Source organism: Tiliqua scincoides, chromosome 1, assembly GCF_035046505.1.
Source record: "Tiliqua scincoides isolate rTilSci1 chromosome 1, rTilSci1.hap2, whole genome shotgun sequence".
In the NCBI taxonomy this organism is placed as follows: Eukaryota; Metazoa; Chordata; class Lepidosauria; order Squamata; family Scincidae; genus Tiliqua; species Tiliqua scincoides.
This window is the reverse complement of record NC_089821.1, coordinates 19,738,121-19,759,755: the sequence shown is the minus strand read 5'-3', so window position 1 is coordinate 19,759,755 and position 21,635 is coordinate 19,738,121. Positions and strand designations below refer to the sequence as shown.

The 21,635-nt window shown below is 44.6% G+C and overlaps 1 protein-coding gene across 1 annotated transcript in view; it reads left to right on the top strand.

Annotated features, from left to right (window-relative positions):
* The window catches only part of SMOC1 (SPARC related modular calcium binding 1), a 103,093-nt gene that overhangs the window by 43,703 nt on the left and 37,755 nt on the right, over positions 1-21,635 (top strand). Inside the window, exons 6-7 of the mRNA XM_066625480.1 lie at positions 17,310-17,366; positions 19,180-19,260. Coding sequence (XP_066481577.1) covers positions 17,310-17,366; positions 19,180-19,260 — 138 coding nt within the window. The remainder of the gene's footprint in view (positions 1-17,309; positions 17,367-19,179; positions 19,261-21,635) is intronic.

Here is a 21,635-nt window from a genome sequence, read left to right as displayed (position 1 = left end):
CTGATTGTTCTCCTGGTATAAGGTAGTTATAAGGTATAACTTATGGACCTTGGTATAAAAATACCTTGAGAGATACCTTGGCTACTCTAATATTTCAGATGATTCTAGGTAGGCTTCTAGATGGGAATGATTGGAAAATTAGTTTTCCAACGTATTTTCTGTATTTGTCCTTCAGGGGCTGGGACGGTTATAGAAGATCTCCCACATTGTTTTATTATTTAACTTCTCAGATTTAAAAGATACTCAGATTTAAAAGATAGCTGCATCTGATTCGATAGGAAATGTCATATGCTACAGTTCCTTGAAGTCCCAGATTTTCTGAATACAAGGATACAGAGATAATACATAACAGGAGCCGTTTTTGCAGTGGCAGCTGCCAAAATAAGGGCAACAAAACTGAAAATTTTGAATTGATCAGTATAGAAACAAATGTTTTAATTTTAAAGGTATATAAGTATGATTATATGAGTTTATTTTTTTAATTCTTCTACAATTCAGTATTGTGATCTTGAAGAATTATATACTGCAATTTTTATAAGGTTCAGTCCCATAGTGAACTATATGCAAGTTACAGCCTATGGCTAATGAATTTAAATAAATTCATACAATTTGCAATGCAGTATTTCTCCCTTTCCAGACCTGAAGAGAGGTGAATGATAAAAGGCATTTGGAATACAGTTGCCCAGTTGTAACTACTGAAGATGAGTTTTAATGGGGGTCAGTAGGTGTTCTCATAGTCATTACTAACAAAGTATACCTACTAGCGATTGTGACTAAATGGGAAACTGCAGAGGCAATGTAGATACTGGTGGGAAATAGGGCATAATGCTGTTGCTGCTGCTTGCTATTGCCTGTTTATGAGATTTGCAGCGAGCATGTGGCTGACCACTGATGGAAATGGAGTTCTGGACAAGATGGACCTTAGTTCTGATCCAGCAAAGTAATTTTTAATGTAATGTTAATTATAGATTGCCTAATCCCAAGTGTGGTGTAGTAGATAACAATCTTCTGAGATTTTACACTTGTGAGTCCACTGAAATTGCTGACCTGCTTGGTTATTTAAACAAAAACAAAGTACTTATGTGGGTCCACAGATTTCGGGGCTCAGGTTGGCTACATGGGGCACAGGCCAAGGGGCCTATCTGGCCTGGAAGCCCCTAGTAGCTGGCAGTCAGCGGCAGCACAAAAAACTTGAGAGAACGGTTTGTACCCTTGCTGCTTTCTATATTCTCCCCATCCAGAGTTGCTACAATGATCCAGGGGCTTCTAAGGAAGCCCATTTTCCAGAAGACAGGAGCAAAGATGACAGAGCGACATGCTTGGTTAGTTCTCCTCTCCAGCTGCCTTAACACTCTTCCCTCTGCCACGGAGCCTGCATGAGGAGGAGCACAGAGGGAGAACATTCCTGTTTCAATGTCCCAGCAGCGCTGAGGCAAGGGCAACCGAGATAGACTTGAACAGCTTGCTTCTGTTTCAGAGATCAGGCCCATTGTTTGTTCCAGTGCTTTCAGACCTGCGGTCCAGATTTGTACTTCCCATGCTGTTGCCCCCTCACCAGAACATACCACTGATGGATAAGGAGTGAATAACTTCAAGGTTAGAGAGAAAGCTGCAGGAACAGTGCAGGACTGTATTGCTGTCGCTGCTGCTGCTGTGACAGTTGGCATGTCCAGGGCCAGCATCTTGTGAAGTACAGCAGGAAGGGGGTAACCTGGAGCACTAAAGGGTCGCTGCAGTCATCCCTCCTCTCTAGTTCCCTTCATAGCTGTGCCACAAAGTGCTGATGAGCAACTTCCATTGCAGATGCCTGATCTTGTCTGATCTTGGAAGCTAAGCAGGGTCAGGCCTGGTTAGTACTTGGATGGGAGACTGCCTGGGAATACTGGGTGCTATAGGCTTATACCATAGTCTTTCGAGACTGAAGGTTGCCAACCATTGTACAGAAGAGATATGGTAGAGTCTGGTGGCTTTACTTCTGAATACTTTTCTCCAAGATGTGTTTCAGTACACACAGCTGTAGAACAAAGGAGGTGGTGCTCCTTGACCCCTTGCTATGTCCTTCACAATTTGCTCGTCACTTCCTGTGGAATCAAAAGGTTAGAAGGTTTGAGAGCTAAGACTTCCTTTAAAGGATGAAAAGAGGGACAAGCAATGATTTGCGAAGGTATGGAAACTGCAAGGCTGTGTCACCAAGGGCTTAATTTTCTCCCTTTAATTAATTTAACCCCACTTCCTTTTTCCAAGCCAATTACTGAGACTTTAATGTGTTCACCTCCTTTGTACCTGCTTTGTGAAAATAAGAAATCTGTCCGTTTCAAGCTGAACCCTCTGCCTACCATTTTGCAACCTGATTTGTTTTTAAACGAATGCAGAAACAGTATGTCTATATACGCGTACATGTGCACACATTGTTGGACACCCTTGTTGGCAGCATTCATCCCAGTAATTCAGCTTCCACCACCATGGACGTGAGGACAACAAGTGGGGTTTATAGAACCTCTTGCTCATTCAGCTGCAGCCTTGGATTAACCATTTATGACCTTTAATCCCTTTCATATGTGGTTGATGCAAAGCAGATCAGCTCTGCTCTGTTTTGCCATGTGCCGAATGGTGAATCGACTGAAGCTTGACAATATTTTTATGTCTGTCTCCATCCTTTCGGCACTGCCCTTTTGTTGAACTTTCCCATTTGTTTGCCATTTACTGAAAGTAAATTGCCAAGCTGTTTTTTTTAATATCCCCAGTATCCTTCAGAAAGTTGTTTCTCACTGCAAAGTTATTAAAGGGCATACATTCATATAACTTAATCACAAAAGGATGCTTGTACAACAAGTACCAAGGTTTTCCACCTACATGCTCCCATAATAGTGTACAAAATTTGGTGCCTTTTGCAGTTTGGGGACTGGCCTAGATACTCAGGATAGTGATATTCCTCCCATCTTTGAATAAGCTGCCTCCTATAGCTACTTGTGTATTTGTTCTGCAGATTGTTAACAGCAGCCTTAAATTGCCCGAGTGAGAATTTGAACCTGCTCTCCCTAGTTGTAATCTGACCTCCAGGTTCTAACCATTATACTTTGCAGGTGTTCTAGCACTAATATGTTGCTTCATTATCTATTTTCAAAAATTGATTTAAGTATAAAACACAAGTAAAAAGATAGACGAATACAAAAGAGACAAAGCCATAATACCTATTGAACTATATATGAAGAGAGGAAAAAAACCATCTTGCATAAAAATAAGGTAAAGGGCAACTATATTCAAAATTCCTTTTCATCTCGCGTATGCTGATCTTTCTTTCCAATTGATTGTGAAATGCATATAATAATCCATGGCTTACTTGACTTCAGACACTTAGTACATAATATTTTAATGCCTATTATTCCATATTACTGTTCCTTTTTCCAACTAAAATACTTGTCAAAACCATGTTACATCTGCCATTAATCATATCCAGGTACAGTTATAGCATAGATATAAATCTTGTGAAATCACATCTCTGGGCACTGACAGTGTAGACAGGAAATGGTTTCCAAGTTTCATTAAACCTCTTAAGCATATTTCTTTCCTTGCATATATTTAATGCTGTTTATCTTTTATAGCAGCATAGTGAACCAAAACTTTTAAAACCACATTTCTATTCTAAGAACATTATTCTTCCATTATTTTGCTGTTATTAACTTTTGTGAAACTATTAACTTTGTCATCTAAATGGACTGAAAGTGCAATCCTAGGTATGAGATAGGTAAGTGCAGGCCTAGGAGTGTTGAGAACATGCCGTAAAGCACATACGCAGCTGCTTGAGAGCTGGCTAGGCTGGCACAAGAATGTATGCCAGCCACCTGGTGCTGGATCCAACCCTGGATGGGGTATGTTTGCATCAGCCAGGGCAGGCTGGTACAGGGGGTGGGAGAGGTTGGCAGGAGGGTGTAATGGGGTGGGAAGGGGGTGTTTTTGAGCAGGGAGGGTTGCCTGGGGGAGGCAGATTGGGTCTGGGAAGGGTGTGGGACAAGCTGCAAAAATGCTTAACCCCACTCTTGGGCAGCTTTGCATGAGTTGCTCAGATATGCGCTAGTGATTTCACCAGCACAGATCCAAGTAGCCCAGTAGTGTAACACAAGGTAAGGGGGAAAATCACCCCGAGTTACCCTCCAGCCATCTCCTAACCTGAGCTGGATACAGCCCACGGCCACTCAACCTCCTTGTTCCAGCACAGGTTAGGATTGGGCTGCCCGTAAGAATACTGAGAGCATCAGCAAAATTTTGTAATGGTGCTTTTCATTAAGTACATTTTTATCCCTTCTGAAAAAATCCATCTTCTAGCAAATATGTTGAGATGTGCCTTGGGTATGGAGACATCTCCAGTGTACATCATATGTTCTGGTTGCATTATGACCAACTTAAATGGGTGTATAATGGGTCTTACTTTTGAGTAGACCCACTTAGGATTGGGCTGGTTGCCACTTTTTAATGTCTGACATATCTGCTTGTACAAAATACTTATACGTTTTTGCTAAAAGCCCCTTGTATTTAATATTATCTTTCAACATTTGTTCTGATGTTGTGGCCTAAATAAGTTGTGATAAAAAAAGTTTTAAATATGTTGTGATAACTGATGATATTGAAAAACTTTTTCAAAAACTTTTGGTTTTTCTAACTTTTTTTCTTTCTAATTGACACAAAATTTACCAACTTTTTACTAACTCTTTAGTTTTTCACTTTTTTTCTGCCCAAAATGTTAAGTCTAATATATTTGAAATGAAAAGAGTATACATTTATTTCTCGCTAGGAAGTGCACAGTGGTTTGTGCTTCTGTTTTCTGTGAACAGCTTCAGTGAGTCTATAGCAACGTTAGCTCACATTCCTTTAAATTGAATTTTCTGAATAACTTGGTCTTAGAGTTGGTGCAGCATATTCGGAAGACTTTAAAAAAAAAGTGGAATAGGATGGAGAGGGGAGGACAGGTGCTTACCTTGGGCGCTAAATTGTCCACTGTTAGCAAGTAAGAATCCATAAAGAGTCCACCTTTGTGGTGGTTAGCAAATTCCAAAAGTTCCAGAGCCCATGGATAATCCTTCTGACTGCATCTGGAGAGCCTTTCACAAAAGGAATTATTTGTTAAACTGAAATGTGATGCAATAATTCTTTCACTGCCACAGAGCACCCATTTTTTTTTTTTTTTTAGTTAAAGCCAGCAATCTCAAAGTGAAGCAGTGCCCAGTCCTATCCAATTTTCCAGTGCCAGTGCCGCCATGCGAATGAGGCTTGAACCACATCTTGTGGTGAGGAGGTCTCCACAAGGTATGAGAACATTTGTTCCCTTACATTAGGGCTGCAATGTAGTTGCACCGGTGCTGGAAAGTTGGATAGGATTCGGCATGCAGTCGGAAAATTCATGTACCTATACATTTGATAGTGTCTTTTTTTTGACCTGTTTTTAGTAACTCAATGGATATTAATTTCAAAGTGGCATTTGATTCTTTGTCCTTGTGCTCTAGTTCTGGTTAGGGTTGTGCACAACCCATCTGGGCAAAACTGGAATCACTCTGAATCTCTGATTTCAGAAAAAAACAACCAGTGGAAGAATGATGACATTAATTAAAAAAAAAATCACACTTTTTTTTGATGTACACATACCTGAGGCTTGGGAGCAATGGAGAATGAATATTTTATTTTTATAAAAAGTTTCCTGAAAATGATGGAACTGCAGGTTAAGTGCCTAAAAAGAGAGCCAGTGTGGTCCAGTCTTGAATTAAGACTGGGAAGAGCCAGGTGCATGCTACTGCTCAGTGGTGTAGCTAAGGAGGTACATTGCCCTGGGCAACACACCCCGATGGGGGACCCAAGGTGAAAAATTCAGCCTTCTGAAGCTCCAGGAGCTCTTTGTATGAAAGTCAGATGGATGCAAACATAAAAGTATTGAGAAGGCTCATAATTTGTATATCACTCTTCGATTTTTGTGTCATTTTATTAACCTGATGAAGGAAAGTAAAAATTCGACATTCAGACCAATCTTGCTTTAATATTTTTCTTGGATGTAGTCCATTATAGATAGGATTACCACATGTCCTGGCTTGACCAAGATTGTCCCGGTTTAGCAACGTTGTCCTGGTATCCCACCCAGTTTGAAATTCTGTCCCGTTTTGCCCTGGGCAGCATTTAAAGAGAGTTGCTTAAACTGCAATGGAGGGAATAGGCACTTCCTAAACTGCAATGGAGGGAATAGGCACTTCATCGCCCGCCCCCCTCTAGGACCACTCTGCTTTCCCTTTGGTTCATCTCTCTCCCTCTTGACTTGGGTTCCTTTTTGTCTCTCCCCATCTCTTCTTCACACCTTTCATTCTGCAATCAGGCTATGAAGTGATCCCCTCAGGTAGCAGATTGGTGGGAGGGTGGTGGCATCTATCGCTGTCCACCTACGAGCCTCCTTTTCCTTCTACTCCCTGGATTGGAAAAACAAGGGGGAGAATAAAGGGAAGAGGGAATGTGGAGGGGAGGGGAATACTCACCTAGGACATTAGAGACTGGAGGGTGGAGCAGCATCAGGTAAGCAATTGGGCATGCTGCCTCAGGAGTTGAGAAGTCTTGGGCCAGCAGTTGTTAGGACACTGATGTGAGATTACTTATGATGATACCTGCCATACTGTTTGAGATTCTCTTCTTCATGCCTTACTACACCTGATGATGACGGTTTTTTCACTTCAGTGTGTGTGTGTGTTGTTGTTGTTGTTGTTTTAATTAGTATGATCCAACTGGCTGGATCAGACCTTACACCTGTGACAACCAAATACAAGTCCAGCTGAAACCGATTCTATCTTCTCCCCCCCTTATAGATTGAAAACCTCTGTCCAAAGAGAGAACAACTGTGTGTGCTCCTTTTAAAAAATTTTTTTGCTTCTCCTTATTTTCATCTCCCTTTTCCCTCGCATGCGGTACAAACGTAGTTGACGAGGTGTCCTTTCTCTTCTCTGAGGAAATGAAAAGGCATATTGTAAGCCCCTAAACTCAGTCTGGTTGTCAGCCAGAAATTAGTTCTCTAAAGGAGGAAAGGGGGGGAGGTGGAGGGAGAAGAGGGCCGAGAAGAGAAAGTACACTTTGCAATAGTTTTGCCTGGGTTCACTGCACATGGCTGGAGATGTAAAGGGGGGCATTATGGCTCCTAAACATGCAGGTGTCAGAAGGAAGGCAGCTTGTGTGTCTGGGAGGAATTAGGCAAAAAAATTTAGACTATTTACTTAATCCTCTGGAACAGCCTTTTTTCTCCTCTGTTTTTCTTTTTGTGTTTAACAGACTGCTTTACAGGGGGCACGTGTGATAATTAACACATGCAGCTGTAGGGCTTCGACCATATGGCTGAATTTCAAATGGCCATTGATCTGGGGGACTTGCTGCCACCCCCTCTCTGCTACCCCAGGCCTTGAAGATGTAAGGGAGGTTTTATAGAGGGAGTTGACTTCAGAGAGAGAGACTGTGAGGCTGAGGCAGGAGTCGCTTGAAGGCATAGGGGTGTTCTCCATGCTAGTTTGAAGTGCATTAAAAGCCTGAAAATTCACATTAAGCATCAGAGCATGGCATTTTAAAAAGAGGTGTTAATTACGGGGCTTGTCAGAATAGGCAAATAAGTTAGGCTTGCATAAAAATAATGCTTGCTCACCTCCCCCCCCCCCACACACACATCTTATACTGCCATTTTCAAGGAGAACGGGGAAACCCTTATTACCTCATTATGTATGTTCAGGCACTTTCCATTGCTATGTGTGATTCAAATCCTTCTGCCTTTTTTTGGATGGTGACTCTGTAGTGCCTAGCACAGTTTCCGAAATGTCAGTCTATTTTAGGGCACAATCCTAAATGCTCCCAGTGCTGACCCTGAGCCCTAGTGCTGGGTGCCATAAACGTGTCCTAAAGCTCTGCTCCACTGTATCCTGAACTCTGTGTTGGGCTGCAAACAGGCAAAATAGAAAGCGCAGACTTGAGAAGCCCCATTGTGGTTCTTTTAGGGCTTTCCCTGGGCCTTCCCCCTGAGGAGACTTCTGGCAGCTTCTGGGCACCTGCTGGATACAGTGGTAACTGCTTTGGTGCCGCTGCTCCAGTGGGTGCAGGGAAGCCTAGGATTGGGTTGTCCATCTTTAATTCTTCGTCACGGCTCAAAGAGAGAAACTGTGAAGGGCAGAGCAAGTTGAAGAACAGATAGACTGATTGTGGAAGAAGGCATCTGACGGTCTCTGAAGGAGAAATGGGTTTTCTAAAGGCACATCTGCCTGGCAGTTTTCACCTGTTCCCAGTTTTGAGCTGGAAGTTGGATCAGGCAGGTTATAATATGGTGTGGGCAGTCTTGGTGGTGGTGCCATAGTTGGGTTGAGAAGACAGTGCAGCTCAAGGGACAATCCAGACTCTTAGCCGGATCTTTGTGGATTGCAAGGATCCACTGTGATTTTGAATGAGAATATCCTGTCTCTAAAGAAGCACTATCTGGATCTTCTTTTGGAGGTCAGTTGGAAAATACAGGCTCCCTTGAGGAAGAACGTGACTTTTGGTCTTACCCTGCCAGCAAAACGTATCCCTGAAGCTTCATAGCTTGTGTTGAGGGTCTGATTTCAGGAAAGACTTTTCCAAGATGGCAGTAGAAAATTGTGGAAGTTGTCTATATGCCTGGGATGAACTTTTTAATAGATTTAAGTATTTTTATTTTTGGTAAATTTTGGTATCTGAAACAAAGTGGTGGTGGTGATGGTGGCGGCAGCAGATTTCTTTGCCAAGTAGGACACTATTTGAAGGGAGGGCCCTTTTCCCTTATGTTTTGTTTATTTTTAGAGCATATTATTAGCTTGTATATGTTGGTCTTAGACCACATTATGCACTCCTGCTAAGAAAGTGTTACAAAGTCAGTGCTGAGAACGTTCTAGCAAGAGCAAAAACAAACTGGTTTCTGCCTTGTTATTGATAAAAATAGTGCAAGATTTCAGTTCCAGTAGTGGCGTTGCACAGCAGAAAAGTGCCAATCCAAGGCAGAAAACCCCAAATACATGTGTATGGGGGAGGGGGTTGTGTTGCTCATAGATCCAGTATCGGCCATATTCCACACACATATTCTGCTATTAAGATTGCAGTCTGAGAAAATGTAGTAGTCTTACAACAGCAACAAAAATAATGGACAACCTGCAAAAACTAAGTAAGAGATGTGCACCAATACCAATTCAGTACATGCTTACTCAGAAGGAAGCCCCACTGCATTCAATGAGACTTACTCCTAAGAAAGTGTGTGCAGGATTGCAGGCCTGCTGTGTTAATATTGTTCATTCAAAAAAGTTCTTCGATAAGAGAAGATACCTGTAAGAGTTGCACAATGAACCATTAAATTGAATCTCACTCTGTCTGGACTACAATTGGGGCACAAGGGATCCATTCTTGAACCCATGGCCACTGTGGGCTTCAGAATGGCCCTTAGGGGGGAAAAAAACACTACTTCCAGTTACCTAAGAGAAACTGGAAGTGATGTCTTAATGCCTTTTAAGCCCCCCTTTGAGGGCTTTCCTGGGCCTCATAATGCTTTAAAAGGATTAAAATGTCACTTCAGTTTCCCTTAGGAAACCCTCAAAATGCGGGCCATTCTGAAGCCCACAGAGACTGTGGGTGGACGCGTATGGCCTCTGGATGTTTCAGAAAGCCCTTGATCCATTTTTCTTAATGAGGCAGCCCTAATGAATAGCCTCAAAGCTTGAGCGGCTTAGTTATGTGACCCAGCCTTCACCTGCCCCCACTACCTGTAAGCTCTTGGGAGTCCCCTTGGGAGAAAGTTTCATTCCCTTCCCCTGGGGAAAGCCCCAAGTCCCGCAGTGGGGCTTCTCAAGTCTGCTTTGCCAGAGCAGACTTGAGAGACTCTGTGTCGGGCTTTGCAGCCTGACATGGAGTTCAGATATGGTGGAGCAGGGCTTCACCATTCCCACACCCTCCTGTCCTGGTTCCATACCTGCCCTGCTCTCATTTTGCCCTCTGCCTGCCCCCCAGAGGCCACACCACCACCTAATGGTTTCACTTACCCCACAAATGGACTTGGGGGTAAAAAAAAAAAACACCTGAAAAAGACCCTCAAACATTTATCTCTCTATATTCACACAAGCTTGCAAACTGCAGAAGCTGAGCTCTTTGCAGGACAGTTAGCAGTTATCTGATTTTTGAATAGCCTTGGGCTTGAGGCAATTAGTTATCTGATCTTTCTATCACTCATGTTTTCACTGGAAGCTCTGTGGGACCCACAAGAAATCAGGTCACAATCCAACCACATGGATTCTGGGCCACAGTTTGAGAAATGCTGCCCTAGTGTTTGTGTGTGTGTGTGTTGTACCTAACATAAAGAAAACCATATGTTGACTTCAGTAGACAACAATATATCTCACTGCTCCTTAAGAGATTAGTGCATGTGCATGCCTGGTTTCCTAGGGATGGATGCACACAATGGTTTTTGCATTCGTTTGTGTCGTTAATCCCACAGAACTCTTTTGTACCAATCCAGTATTGGACAAATATCTCTACTTCATAGTGCACATTGAACTGAATGACAACAGTTATGCTCCTTTGAACATTTAAAAATTTGTGTTCACTAAAGGTTGACTGAGACTAATAATGATTATAAGGCAATAGTTAGTTGGCAACCTTCAGTCTCGAAAGACTATGGTATCGTGCTCTGAATGGTGGTTCTGGCACAGCGTCTAGTGTGGCCGGAAAGGCCAGTTCGGGAGTGACAATCCCTTCCACGCTGGGAGCAAGTGCAGTCTGTCCCTGGTCTGTCTCCCTGGCTATGGGCCTTCTTTGCTTCTTTGCCTCAGTCTGTTTTTTGCCTCAGTCAGTCTTTGCCTCAGTCAGACTGAGGCAAGGCAATAAGGCATCGCTAATATGTCTAATTGGAGCTATTGTATGTTGATATGGGATCTTCAGCACTGATAAACATGTAGTGATCAGTACCAACATGTTGTCTATTGAGTTACCATAGTGCAGGCTTGGTGGACCGTATCTACCTTCATCTATTGCAGAGTTTCTTAACGTTTGTCCTCAACCATACCACTTCACACGGTCCACCTATTGGAAGTACCTCTGGAAGTAACTGGCAATGGCACTGTCGCCAGTTGCTTCCAGGTTAGTAGGCCAGATGTGATGTGACGAACACCAGTAAGAGGCTCAGGGTGGATGAAGGGGCTTATTTGAGCATGAAAAGCATGCTTTGGAGCTTCTTACTGCTGTTTGCTGTGTTGTGTTCCTGATCTCGCTACCAGGTGGCAGGTGTCCATGGGTCCTGTGAGTGCCACCATCCACCAGCTCAAGTACCACTGGTGATACCTGTACCACTGATTGAGAATCACTGATCTATTGCATTGCTTGGACCACCCATGTATTGATGGTTGTGCTCATCCATGCTCTCTTGCTTAAAAAAAAAAAACATTTTAGGCAAGTTTTGCCATGCCACGTCTCCTCTTGTCACCATCATCACTGAAAAAGAGAGTTTGGCATCCCAGAACTGTGTCCACCTGTGTCATAAAGCCCGAGATTATACTATGAGAGGTAGGGAAGGGTGTGCCTGTGCCTTCTGGGAATGAAAGAGCCACCAGTTACATTCACCTTAGCAAGCAATGGCTTTCAGCACTTTGTGTTCTTGGGTGCAATTATTTTCTAATCACTGGGTGTCTGCTATGTGAGCACCCACTGGAGAACAGGAGTGTGCAGTACTGCAGAAGGATTATTGAACACTGACTCACACATGTGCTGTGTACTAAAATGGGCAATATTCAGTCACAGAGACGTAATGCACTGTTCCAGCACCCAAGGTAGTGATGTCACAATTTCATAGGATCTCATGATGTCACCTGCAGATTTTCCCCAGAGGAGGAACTGCTTGCTGCCACACCTTTGTGCCCCTGTTCCTTCTCCTGTGGAGGCTCCCCAAGAGGAACCTCCAAAGGAGAAGGAACAAGGGTGCAAAACCACCAGTACCTTTTCTGAAACTAGGGTGGAGCCTTAGGGGCAGTCATGCACCCCCACCAGGTGTAGCGCCCAGGGTGGGTGCCCCTCAGTCTCTGCCCTAGTTATGCCACTGCTCAGTCACCATGATAATGTCTTTGTGAATAAAATTAGGGCGTGATCCTGAAGCACCCTTGGACTGGTGCAAGTCCCTTGAGCTGACCTGGGAAGGTCACAAATGTGCCGTAAAGCACATTTGTGCCTCCATTCAAGTTGGGGAGGCTGGCGCAAGGACATGTGCCTGCCTCCCCATACCGACGCAGGCCTCAAGAAGGGTGAATTTGCACCGGCCGTTCCAGACCAGTGCGGGGTCTTGGGGAGGGTGGAGAGGAGATGGGGAGGAGGCATTTTGGGGTGGGGGAGGGCAGTTGAGCGGGAGGGGGGGCCAGAATCTGTCACTTATGCCAGCCCCAGGCTGCTCAGATTTGTGCCACTGGCTTAGGTGGTGCAGATCCAAGTAGCCCATTGGTACTACTGCAGTGTTACCTGGGATAAGGGGAAGTACTTCCCCTTGACCCGGACTGGCCTGTAGTCAGTCTCAAACTTGCTCTGGATACAGTGCAGGCCTGTTGGCCTGCCAGTTCCAGCGCAAGTTAGGGTTGCCCTGCTCAAAATGTAACATCATATTTGGGAATGGGTATTTTATCATTTGCTTTAGTGCTCATGTCTGAACACAAGAAACGGATGAAGAAAGAGGGAGGAAGATGGAGGAAGATGACGACAGAAAAAGTTATCAAATGTATTTTATTAAGATTAGTGTTACACTTTTCATACTGCCTCTCAGTCCCTAAATCAATGGAAGTTTTGCAAGCGGACTTGCAAATGTGGTTTGCACTATTGAAGATATATGTAGAAAGGTGCTCTGTACCAGAAGTTTGAGAGTCAAGGTTTTCAAAGCAATGCCATTGTAAGAGAAACCTAGCAGCTCTGGGTCCTTTTGACAGATCCCCTTTAAAGAACTGCTACCAGGAAGAGAGAGTGCTTTGTCTGTGGTCAGAATAAACTCATTGTACACCCGGACAATTAACTCTTCAATCGACTTGCCAGCCTTTTTAAAACCACTGTGCTCCCTCTCCGTCTATCTTGAGTTCTATTCAGACACTTAAGAGCACCATTTTTGTTTTGTTTATTATTTAAGGGAAAAAAAAAAGTCCTTCACAGAAATAGCTGGAGCGGATCAACATTGTCTTCACAATGGCATTTATCTCCAGCCGCCAGTGAATGTGTCAATCAGGAATCAAAAAGGCAAACAGAAGAGGCTTTGAATCATGTCATCGGGGGTCAGAGTGACTTCCAGCTGTCTGTGCATGGGACCTTTCTTGCGCACCAAAGAATTGTGAAGTCTGTTGTAGAAGCACACTGGCTGGCTATACTGGATCACAAAGTCTTTGGGGCATAAGAGATTCCCCCCCCCCCCGATAGTAACGCACCTGCAAGATAAGGGGGGGGGGAAGGAAAGGGAGAGAGACTAATGTGTTCCAGAAAGTCTCCTTTCTACTTGGGTGATGTTTCTCGAAGCATATTGTTGCAATTAGCACTGGCGGCGTTGGTCAAATGCAGTTTATTTCAGAAGTTTGCAATTCTCTTGGGATCTGGAGCTCAGGTAGCCTTGAGTGTGAAAGCATTGGGTTTCTAACCATGTTTTCATGTTTATAGTCTTGGTCAGACTTGCCTCTCATGGACTGAGATCCCTCAGGTCTGGTCTTGGTGTGGTGAGGGGGGTATTCATTATATATAAAAATTACTTTGTCATGAATAGTGTTTGTTGATTTATGTAGTTCCTCCAGTTTCCCAACCTTAGCTGTCTGAGGATGCAATCCTGTCCAAACTTTCCTGGGAGTAAGCCCCATTGACTCAAATGGGACTTACTTCTGAGTAGACCTGCATAGGATTGGGCTCCGTATCCTGAAAGATCTCTGCCCTTTCTGTCTTACTGCCCCTTGTGCCTGGAACTGCTTCCTGGGTCAACTGTGCAGTGCCTAGTAGAGTAGCCAGAGGTGGGGCCGTTCAGTAAGTCTTACAGACCTGCAATGCACCGTGTAAGTGGCCCCTCCTTCTCACTGTTGGAACCATTTGGGGCTGCTTACCCAGTGTGTTGTGGTGCCTGTAATACTTACTGCACCACCCCACCTCTGGCTACGCTACTGGCAATGCCTCTTCTGTGGCTTTTTCCATAAAGCAGTGGCATAGATAGAGGAGGTGCAAAGGAGGAGGTACCTTAGGCCCCATTCCCTGCTATAACTAAAACTCAGGTATCACATGTCTCCCCTGCTTCCATTTCCCTCTTTTCTGGGCTTTATTTACAATATAAAGAACAAATTCTTTCAAATTGTCAAATGGACATAAACCGCTTTAAAACTCAAATTTGTCCTGTTGCTTTCTGTACATTGTTGGCAACCTTCAGTCTCGAAAGACTATGGTATCGCTATGGAACCACTCTGAATGGTGGTTCTGGAACAGCGTCTAGTGTGGCTGAAAAGGCCAATTCGGGAGTGACAGTCCCTTCCACACCGGGAGCAAGTGCAATCTGTCCCTGGTCTGTCTCCCTGGCTATGGGCCTTCCTTCTTTGCCTCTTAGCCTCAGACTGTTGGCCAAGTGTCTCTTCAAACTGGGAAAGGCCATGCTGCACAGCCTGCCTCCAAGCGGGCCGCTCAGAGGCCAGAGTTTCCCACTTGTTGAGGTCCACTCCTAAGGCCTTCAGATCCCTCTTGCAGATGTCCTTGTATCGCAGCTGTGGTCTACCTGTAGGGCGCTTTCCTTGCACGAGTTCTCCATAGAGGAGATCCTTTGGGATCCGGCCATTATCCATTCTCACGACATGACCGAGCCAACGCAGGCGTCTCTGTTTCAGCAGTGCAAACATGCTAGGGATTCCAGCTCGTTCCAGGATTGTGTTGTTTGGAACTTTGTCCTGCCAGGTGATGCTGAAGATGCATCGGAGGCAGCGCACTGGATGCATTCTGTAGTTTTTTAAATTCATATGCTGTCCTTCCATCCGAATATTACCAGGTTGACTTACTGCATCAAACAATACAAACAAGGGACTACAATATAATTTTTTAAAACCCACTTAAAAACACAAAATAAGGTAGTCAAAGTGCAGCATTAAAGCAGTCTGGTAAGTATGGGGAAAATGAAAAGGATGTTGCATGGCACTGGGAAGAGGTTCAACTGGGTGCCAGGAAAGCACCCCTGGAGGAGAATTCTATAAGCAAGGTGCTGTCACTCTGATGACTCTCTCCCTAGTGAAATGGCTCTCTCCATTCACCTTAATGGAATGCATAAGGCGGCTTTATGTGTTGCTTTTTTTTTTTTAAGCCATAGAGTACTGATGGGCCACAAAACAGGGCAAACCTATGATAATGGATAAGGGGGGGGGGGCTTTAGCACTTTGCCCTGTTGCAGTTATGATCCTGAACTGACCCCTGTGGTGCTACTCCTCATGGGGCGGAAAGAGAGCAAGCCTTCTTTTGGCTTTCAATGGAAGGGTTTCTTTTTCCCCTAGGCTCACTGGTCAGTGTCGCTCTCTCTCTCTCTCTCTCTCTCTGTATTTCTGTAAGGACATGAAGAAGGTGTTGTGAGATTAGGGTTTGATGCTGTGAATGAGCTTGGTGCTCTAGAGAGGCCCTAAAACAATGTTACCCAGGTTGCCTGGAATGGATGAAAGAGGTTAACAAATTTTATGAACCAAGTAATTATTTGAATGGGAGCCTCCATTGGGGGCCTTCAGGATAACTGAAGACATCTATCGGAGAGGAAAGGCTAAGGTGTAAGGTGATTCCTTTTCTGAGTGAGAGAGATAAAGCCTGCATGTGCTGATGAATTCTGAAAGAGACTGCAGCCCAATCCTATCCAGGGCTTAAAGTGGTGGATCTTGTAATCCGCCATAAGGCCTAGATGGGCAGCTTGAAAGCCGTGCACTTTGGGGACGACTGGTACAAACAGCTGGAGTTCCTACATGTGTAACAGCAACTCTCACATTCACAATCTGTTAATTGCTTTATTCTGTGGCCAGATTTTGACACTGATTATTTTTCTTCATGGAAGTTTTAATCTGCTTTAAATTTTACTTGGTTCCAGCTTTTATGAGAACTGTTCCATTGCTGTTATAGGCACAGATAATTTCTAAACAAGGGGGAGGCAATGCAAGGACACATTTTCTGTTGCAGTGATGTGTTGGTGACTTGCCAATGTAAATATCCATAGGGTAAATATCCATAGGGTATCCATAGAAATAATATACCATAGGGTTGGTTATGGGCTTATTTCTTTGCAACAAATTGTCATGTCAGATTCCTTGCTGATAAAGATCCAGAAGTTGCAGAATCTCAGTCAAAAATAAAAGGAAATACTTAGAAAGGCTACCAATTTGCAACAAAATCATCAGGTCCCAGTCTCATGGCTATTGTTTACATAGTGGCCTTGTGCTGAAACTGCCATGAATTCATTTTTTGACATAGTGAGATTGGTCTTGTGGATGTACCAACTCATGCTGAGATTCTGATGCAATGCATCCCCTCAAAATGTGATTGTGTTGCATGTTCACAAGAATGGTCATTAGTTTCAGAGACAGTGGCATCACTAGGATTGGTGTCACCAGTGTGATGTCACCCCCATGGATCTCCTTCACGCAGTCTGTTTTGGCCCTGGGTCCAGCCCCGTTGTGTGCAGGGGGGGTCATTCCTCCTCAGCAAACCCTGTAGGACTTGTGGTGCAATTAGCCCTCTGCTGCCCATTGGCCTTCATGGCTCTTCTTTCATGTTCTCAGGAGGGTGAGAAGCAGTGACTTGGTTGAACCCTGAAGTACTGCACAAAAATTTTGCAGACAATGGTTTTGCTGTCACCCCTGATGATGCCACCTGATGTAGTCTGTACCCTCTGCACCTCCCTAGTGATGCCATTGCCCAGAGAGCATAAAAATCACCATATTAGGAGCAGTTCTGTGAGTACAGCCATAATAGGTGAGATACATCTGATTGATCTTGTAGGTTGCACACATTCACTGTGTGACGAATTGGCAAAGGATTACTAATTCACTTCCTAATTTTAAAAATAGTTGCTAATGTTAATTTTCTCAAATACCCTGGTGGTACTGTTAAAATGTTAAAAGCAAACTTGGTAAGTACTTTGTCTTTATGTTCTGATTGTGTACCTGTCTGTATGTCTGTTTGTTTTCTCTTTTATGGACTTGGCCGGGCCATGTAAAAATCCCAATCATTCAACTATACTGGAGAGTAGATAGTATTTACCTCAATAATGGTAGTTTCTTTTCGATTCTTTCTAACTCTCAATTCAGATGATGGCTCAAAACCAACGCCCACCATGGAGACCCAACCTGTTTTTGATGGAGAAGGTAAGAATGTCCAAAGATGTTTCTTGTTTAGCGTGTATGAAAATAAAGTATTTTCTTATTCCCCAAAGCAAACTCCTTCAGCACTATGCAAAATCTTCATTTAGGGTCAATTCAGGCAGGGCCTCTGAGAGGAATTTATCAGGGGCTATGACATATTTTTGGGGGGTTGTGATGTTCATCTCCTGGGTGGAGCCAGGGGGCGGAGCCTCAGCTGGAACTTTGTTGGAAGAGAAAGCCCGGATGGAGCGGTGAGAGACACGAGACGACGTAAAGAGTGGTCTGTAAGCTCTGTTTAGTTAAGTTAATACTTTTACATTTATTGGAAGGGTTGTTGCATCACAGTCACCTTCCCTGTAATTATGTCAATAACGTTCAGCATCAAAGATGAAGTCGTGCCTGGCATCTTTGTTACCTCACAAAGCTAGCACGAGCTATGCCGAAGTCAGTTTGGTTGGGCCCCTCCTAGGGTGGTGGAGATGCAGCTCTGGTGTTGGCCCTGAAGCCCTTGAGTGCTGTGCCCGAGTCATTCTCCCACTGTAGTGTAGGTGCACAAAGTCCAAGTGCTGCTCTGCTGCTGGGGTTCAGTTGGGATGTCCTCCCGGTGTCCCAATTAAGAAGGGGTGGAGTGGTTGATTCTCAGGTCCCCTGCCCAGACCTTTTCCCTGCCTAACCTTTTCCCTGCCCAGAAAGGTTAGGGACCTGCCCCTTCTTCCCCTTTGATGCGGGGTTGTTGCCTAGGGGTGGTCCCTGCAGGGCTGTCTTCCCCTTGTAGCATTGGGGTTCGGGCAGCGTTGCCCGTGTCCCCCTCTCTCTCCCCTCCCTCTGGCCAGAGCTTAGGGAGGCGCCACCTCCCTCTTGAGTGGCTGGGCTCCTTATGAGCTCCGCACCACTCTGCCATGGCCCTGCCCCTTCTGGGCGTTCCCTGGGCCCGAGATCCGGCTGCCTGCCCCAGCCACATTGCTCAGGTGCGACGCGGCCGGGCAACTGCTTCCCTAGCCGGCTCCCCACCCCGTGGGCGTCTGAGCCGCTGGTGCCAACCGCTCCAGGGTTCCCGGCGGCTGCAGGCTCTTGCCTCCCTGCCCGGCTGTTCGTTCCATGCCTCCGCCTGCCCGTGGGGGCTCAGCGTCTGTCCCGCTGCCTGCTGCTCCTTCCGGGATCCTGCCCACCACAGGGTAAGTCCCCGGGTGACAGGGGTACAACGTTTTGTACCCCATAAGGCATCAATTCCTTAACATTTGGGACCCACAGTGCCTGCAACTCATTGGGGTGTGGTGCGGTCTCCTTGCCGGGGCAGCGTGCAGTCTGTGGCGACCCAGCAAGTGCCTTGTAATGCCTCAGGCATTGCAACACATAGTTTGGGAACCATTGCCGTTAGGTGTAAAGAGCTGCCGTTTGGAGTGTTAGGATGCCAGACAGTGAATAGTAGTTTTCCATAACTTACCATTTGTCTCATATGGGTTTGAGAATATGCAAGCCTTATGTTGTTAATAAGGCCAAGTGAAATACCTGTGATCAACTACAGCAAGAGATTAGTGGGTTTTACATCCCATGAAAGACTGAATTTATGGGCGGCATAGGGGAAGGAGAAAGCAAGGTGCCGGGGAGAGGGGCGGTGGCAGTGGAGACTATAATGACGAGATCAAAGTAGCAAACATAAACACCTAAGAGGAAAAAATATTTTCTCAAGAAAATATTAGAATTCTAAGGATGGAACTGTAGGAAAAAATTCAACTTTAATTAGAAAAAGGTTACTCTTTCATAAAATAAACTCATTGCATGTTTCCTTTTGAACATACCTGTCCTTGTCTTTCAGAAATCACAGCTCCTACTCTTTGGATTAAACACTTGGTCATCAAAGATTCCAAACTGAACAGCTCCAGTATGAAAAATTCAGGTACTGCTTGTTCTTTCATAAGTTTTCAGGCAAAGATTGAGGTTTAGGCAGGGTGATATTAATCCCCCCTCACTATCTATTTAAAAATGATGATATTGCAGTTATTATTCTAGTTATAAATCATTGCATACTATCCAGAGCTTCATTACACAGTGTTCGCCTTGCCCCCCACCAATTAATGCAAGTGTATGCAATTTATGCAAGTTCAAGCAGTGTAAACAATTTGTGCACATTTATGCAATTTATGTAAATTTACACAATTTTCACAAATGTATACCATTTTGACAGTGTGACGCCTGCGGACTTGAGCATCTGTGGATTTTGGTATTGCATGGGGCTCAGGAGCCTAACCCCGGCAGATGCAGCTGGCACACTGTATTTAATTAATTAGTTATAAGTTGCAGTGAGCATTCATTCAATGCTAATAATATGTATCTATTGGGCAACCATTATTAGTTCTAAATTGGGGCGATTCCATGCTATTTAATATCTCTGTGTGATCTTGTACACAGAGATGCACTCTTATGTGAGCAGCTGCAGTCCTGCTTTTGGAGAGGCTACTTAATTCCTACTGACTCCATTTGGAGTAAAGCAGTCTAGCATGCACAGGACTGTAACCAATGCTTGGAGTAGAACCCTCAAACAAAACTGGATTCATTTCTTTCCACTTAAAAGAGAATAAGGGTGCAATCCTAATCCCTTATGTTAGTACTTTCCAGCACTGATTTAAGGACAAGGAAACATTTCCTGACTTTCAGGAGGCCTCTGTGAGTGACACCCAACTGCAGGATGCAGCACATGTCCCATTGGCACCGCTATGCCAGTGCTGGAAAGCACTGACATAAGGGGTTAGGATTGCACCCTAAAATGGTGTGTTATATTCAGATGTAAAATCCTGTGTACGTGACTTCATTTGTCCTGGCATTGACTTGGTTCATTTTGATCAATCTGTGTTTGGATGAAACGATAAATGCCTTTCTGAAGGCAACTTTGGGTTATCTCTGAATTTTTGTCATCTGCTGTGTTTTAATTTTAAAGACTGTAATTTGGTTTTGTAGTGGCAAGGCAACTTTTGCTTTTTGAACTTGCTTGTTTCTGTTACTTTTTGAGTTGACAGTTCCTATATTTAAGCAGTTGTGGATTTAACTTTATTTACTATCCTTTTGGTGCACTTTAATACGAAGGTAGACATTTTAGGTGTCCCCACAGAGGACTATATTCTTCATGAGCAGGGTCAATGCCAGGCTCTTTTGTGCCCTAGCCAGGGGTGCCCAAACCTCAGCCCTGGGGCCACTTGCGGCCCTCGAGGACTCCAGTCTGGCCCTCAGGGAGCCCCCACTCTCCAATGAGCCTCTGGCCCTCCAAAGACTTACTGGAGCCCGCGCTGGTCTGATGCAACTGCATTCAGCATGACAGCCAACTGTTCAACCTCTCGCATGAGCTGTGGGACGAGGGCTGCCTCCATTGCTTGCTGTTTCACATCTGTGATGCAGCAGTGGCAGCAAAGGAAAGGCTGGCCTTGCTTTGTGCAAGGCCTTTGACAGGCCTTGAGCTATTGCAAGACTTTCGTTCATATAAGTTCCATCACTAATATATTACTTTATGTAAATTTATTCAAATTTGAAACTAAATTAATTCTTTTTTCCCTAGCCCCTGACATAGTGTCAGAGAGATGATGTGGCCCTCCTGCCAAAGAGTTTGGACAACCCTGCCCTAGGCAATTAAAAAATAGAGTGCAGGCGTGTCCCCTTATCCATGCAGGTTCTGTTCTGGGAATCCACCCCCAGTGGAGAGCTGAAACTGTGGATACAGGTGAATGTCCATCCCCATAGTCCGGGGGGGGGGGTGCGCTTGCCTCTGGAGGAGAGTCTGAGCTCTGAAGAGGCTAAGAATGTCTGTCTCCGTCTTCTTCCAAGCTCAAACAGAGCTTTAAAGCTCAAAACATGTGACTTCTGGTTTCACGGAGAAACTTTTAATGCCTTATAAGGCATTAGGAGGCCTGGGGAAGCCCTGGAGGGCCTCTGCTGAGCTCAGACTCCCCTCTAGAGACGAGGAGAGCAGAACTCCCCTTGCCTCCGGAGGGGGTGTGCAGGGGGACTGGGGGGAGGGCCGAACCCAATCCATGGATACAGGATCATGTATAGAATTTTCTCATAAAACTTTATAATTATATTCTATATCACTGCTGTGGTATTTATCTTAAATTAATAATGACAATTGATTTTTTTTATTATATACCACTTTTTAACACCCCCCCCCCCCAAAAAAAGTTCACAAAGTGGTTTTCAGAGAAAATCAAATAGCTAAATGGCTCCCTGTCCCAGAAGAACTCACAATCTAAGAAATGCAGAACACTACCAGCAAACAGCCACTAG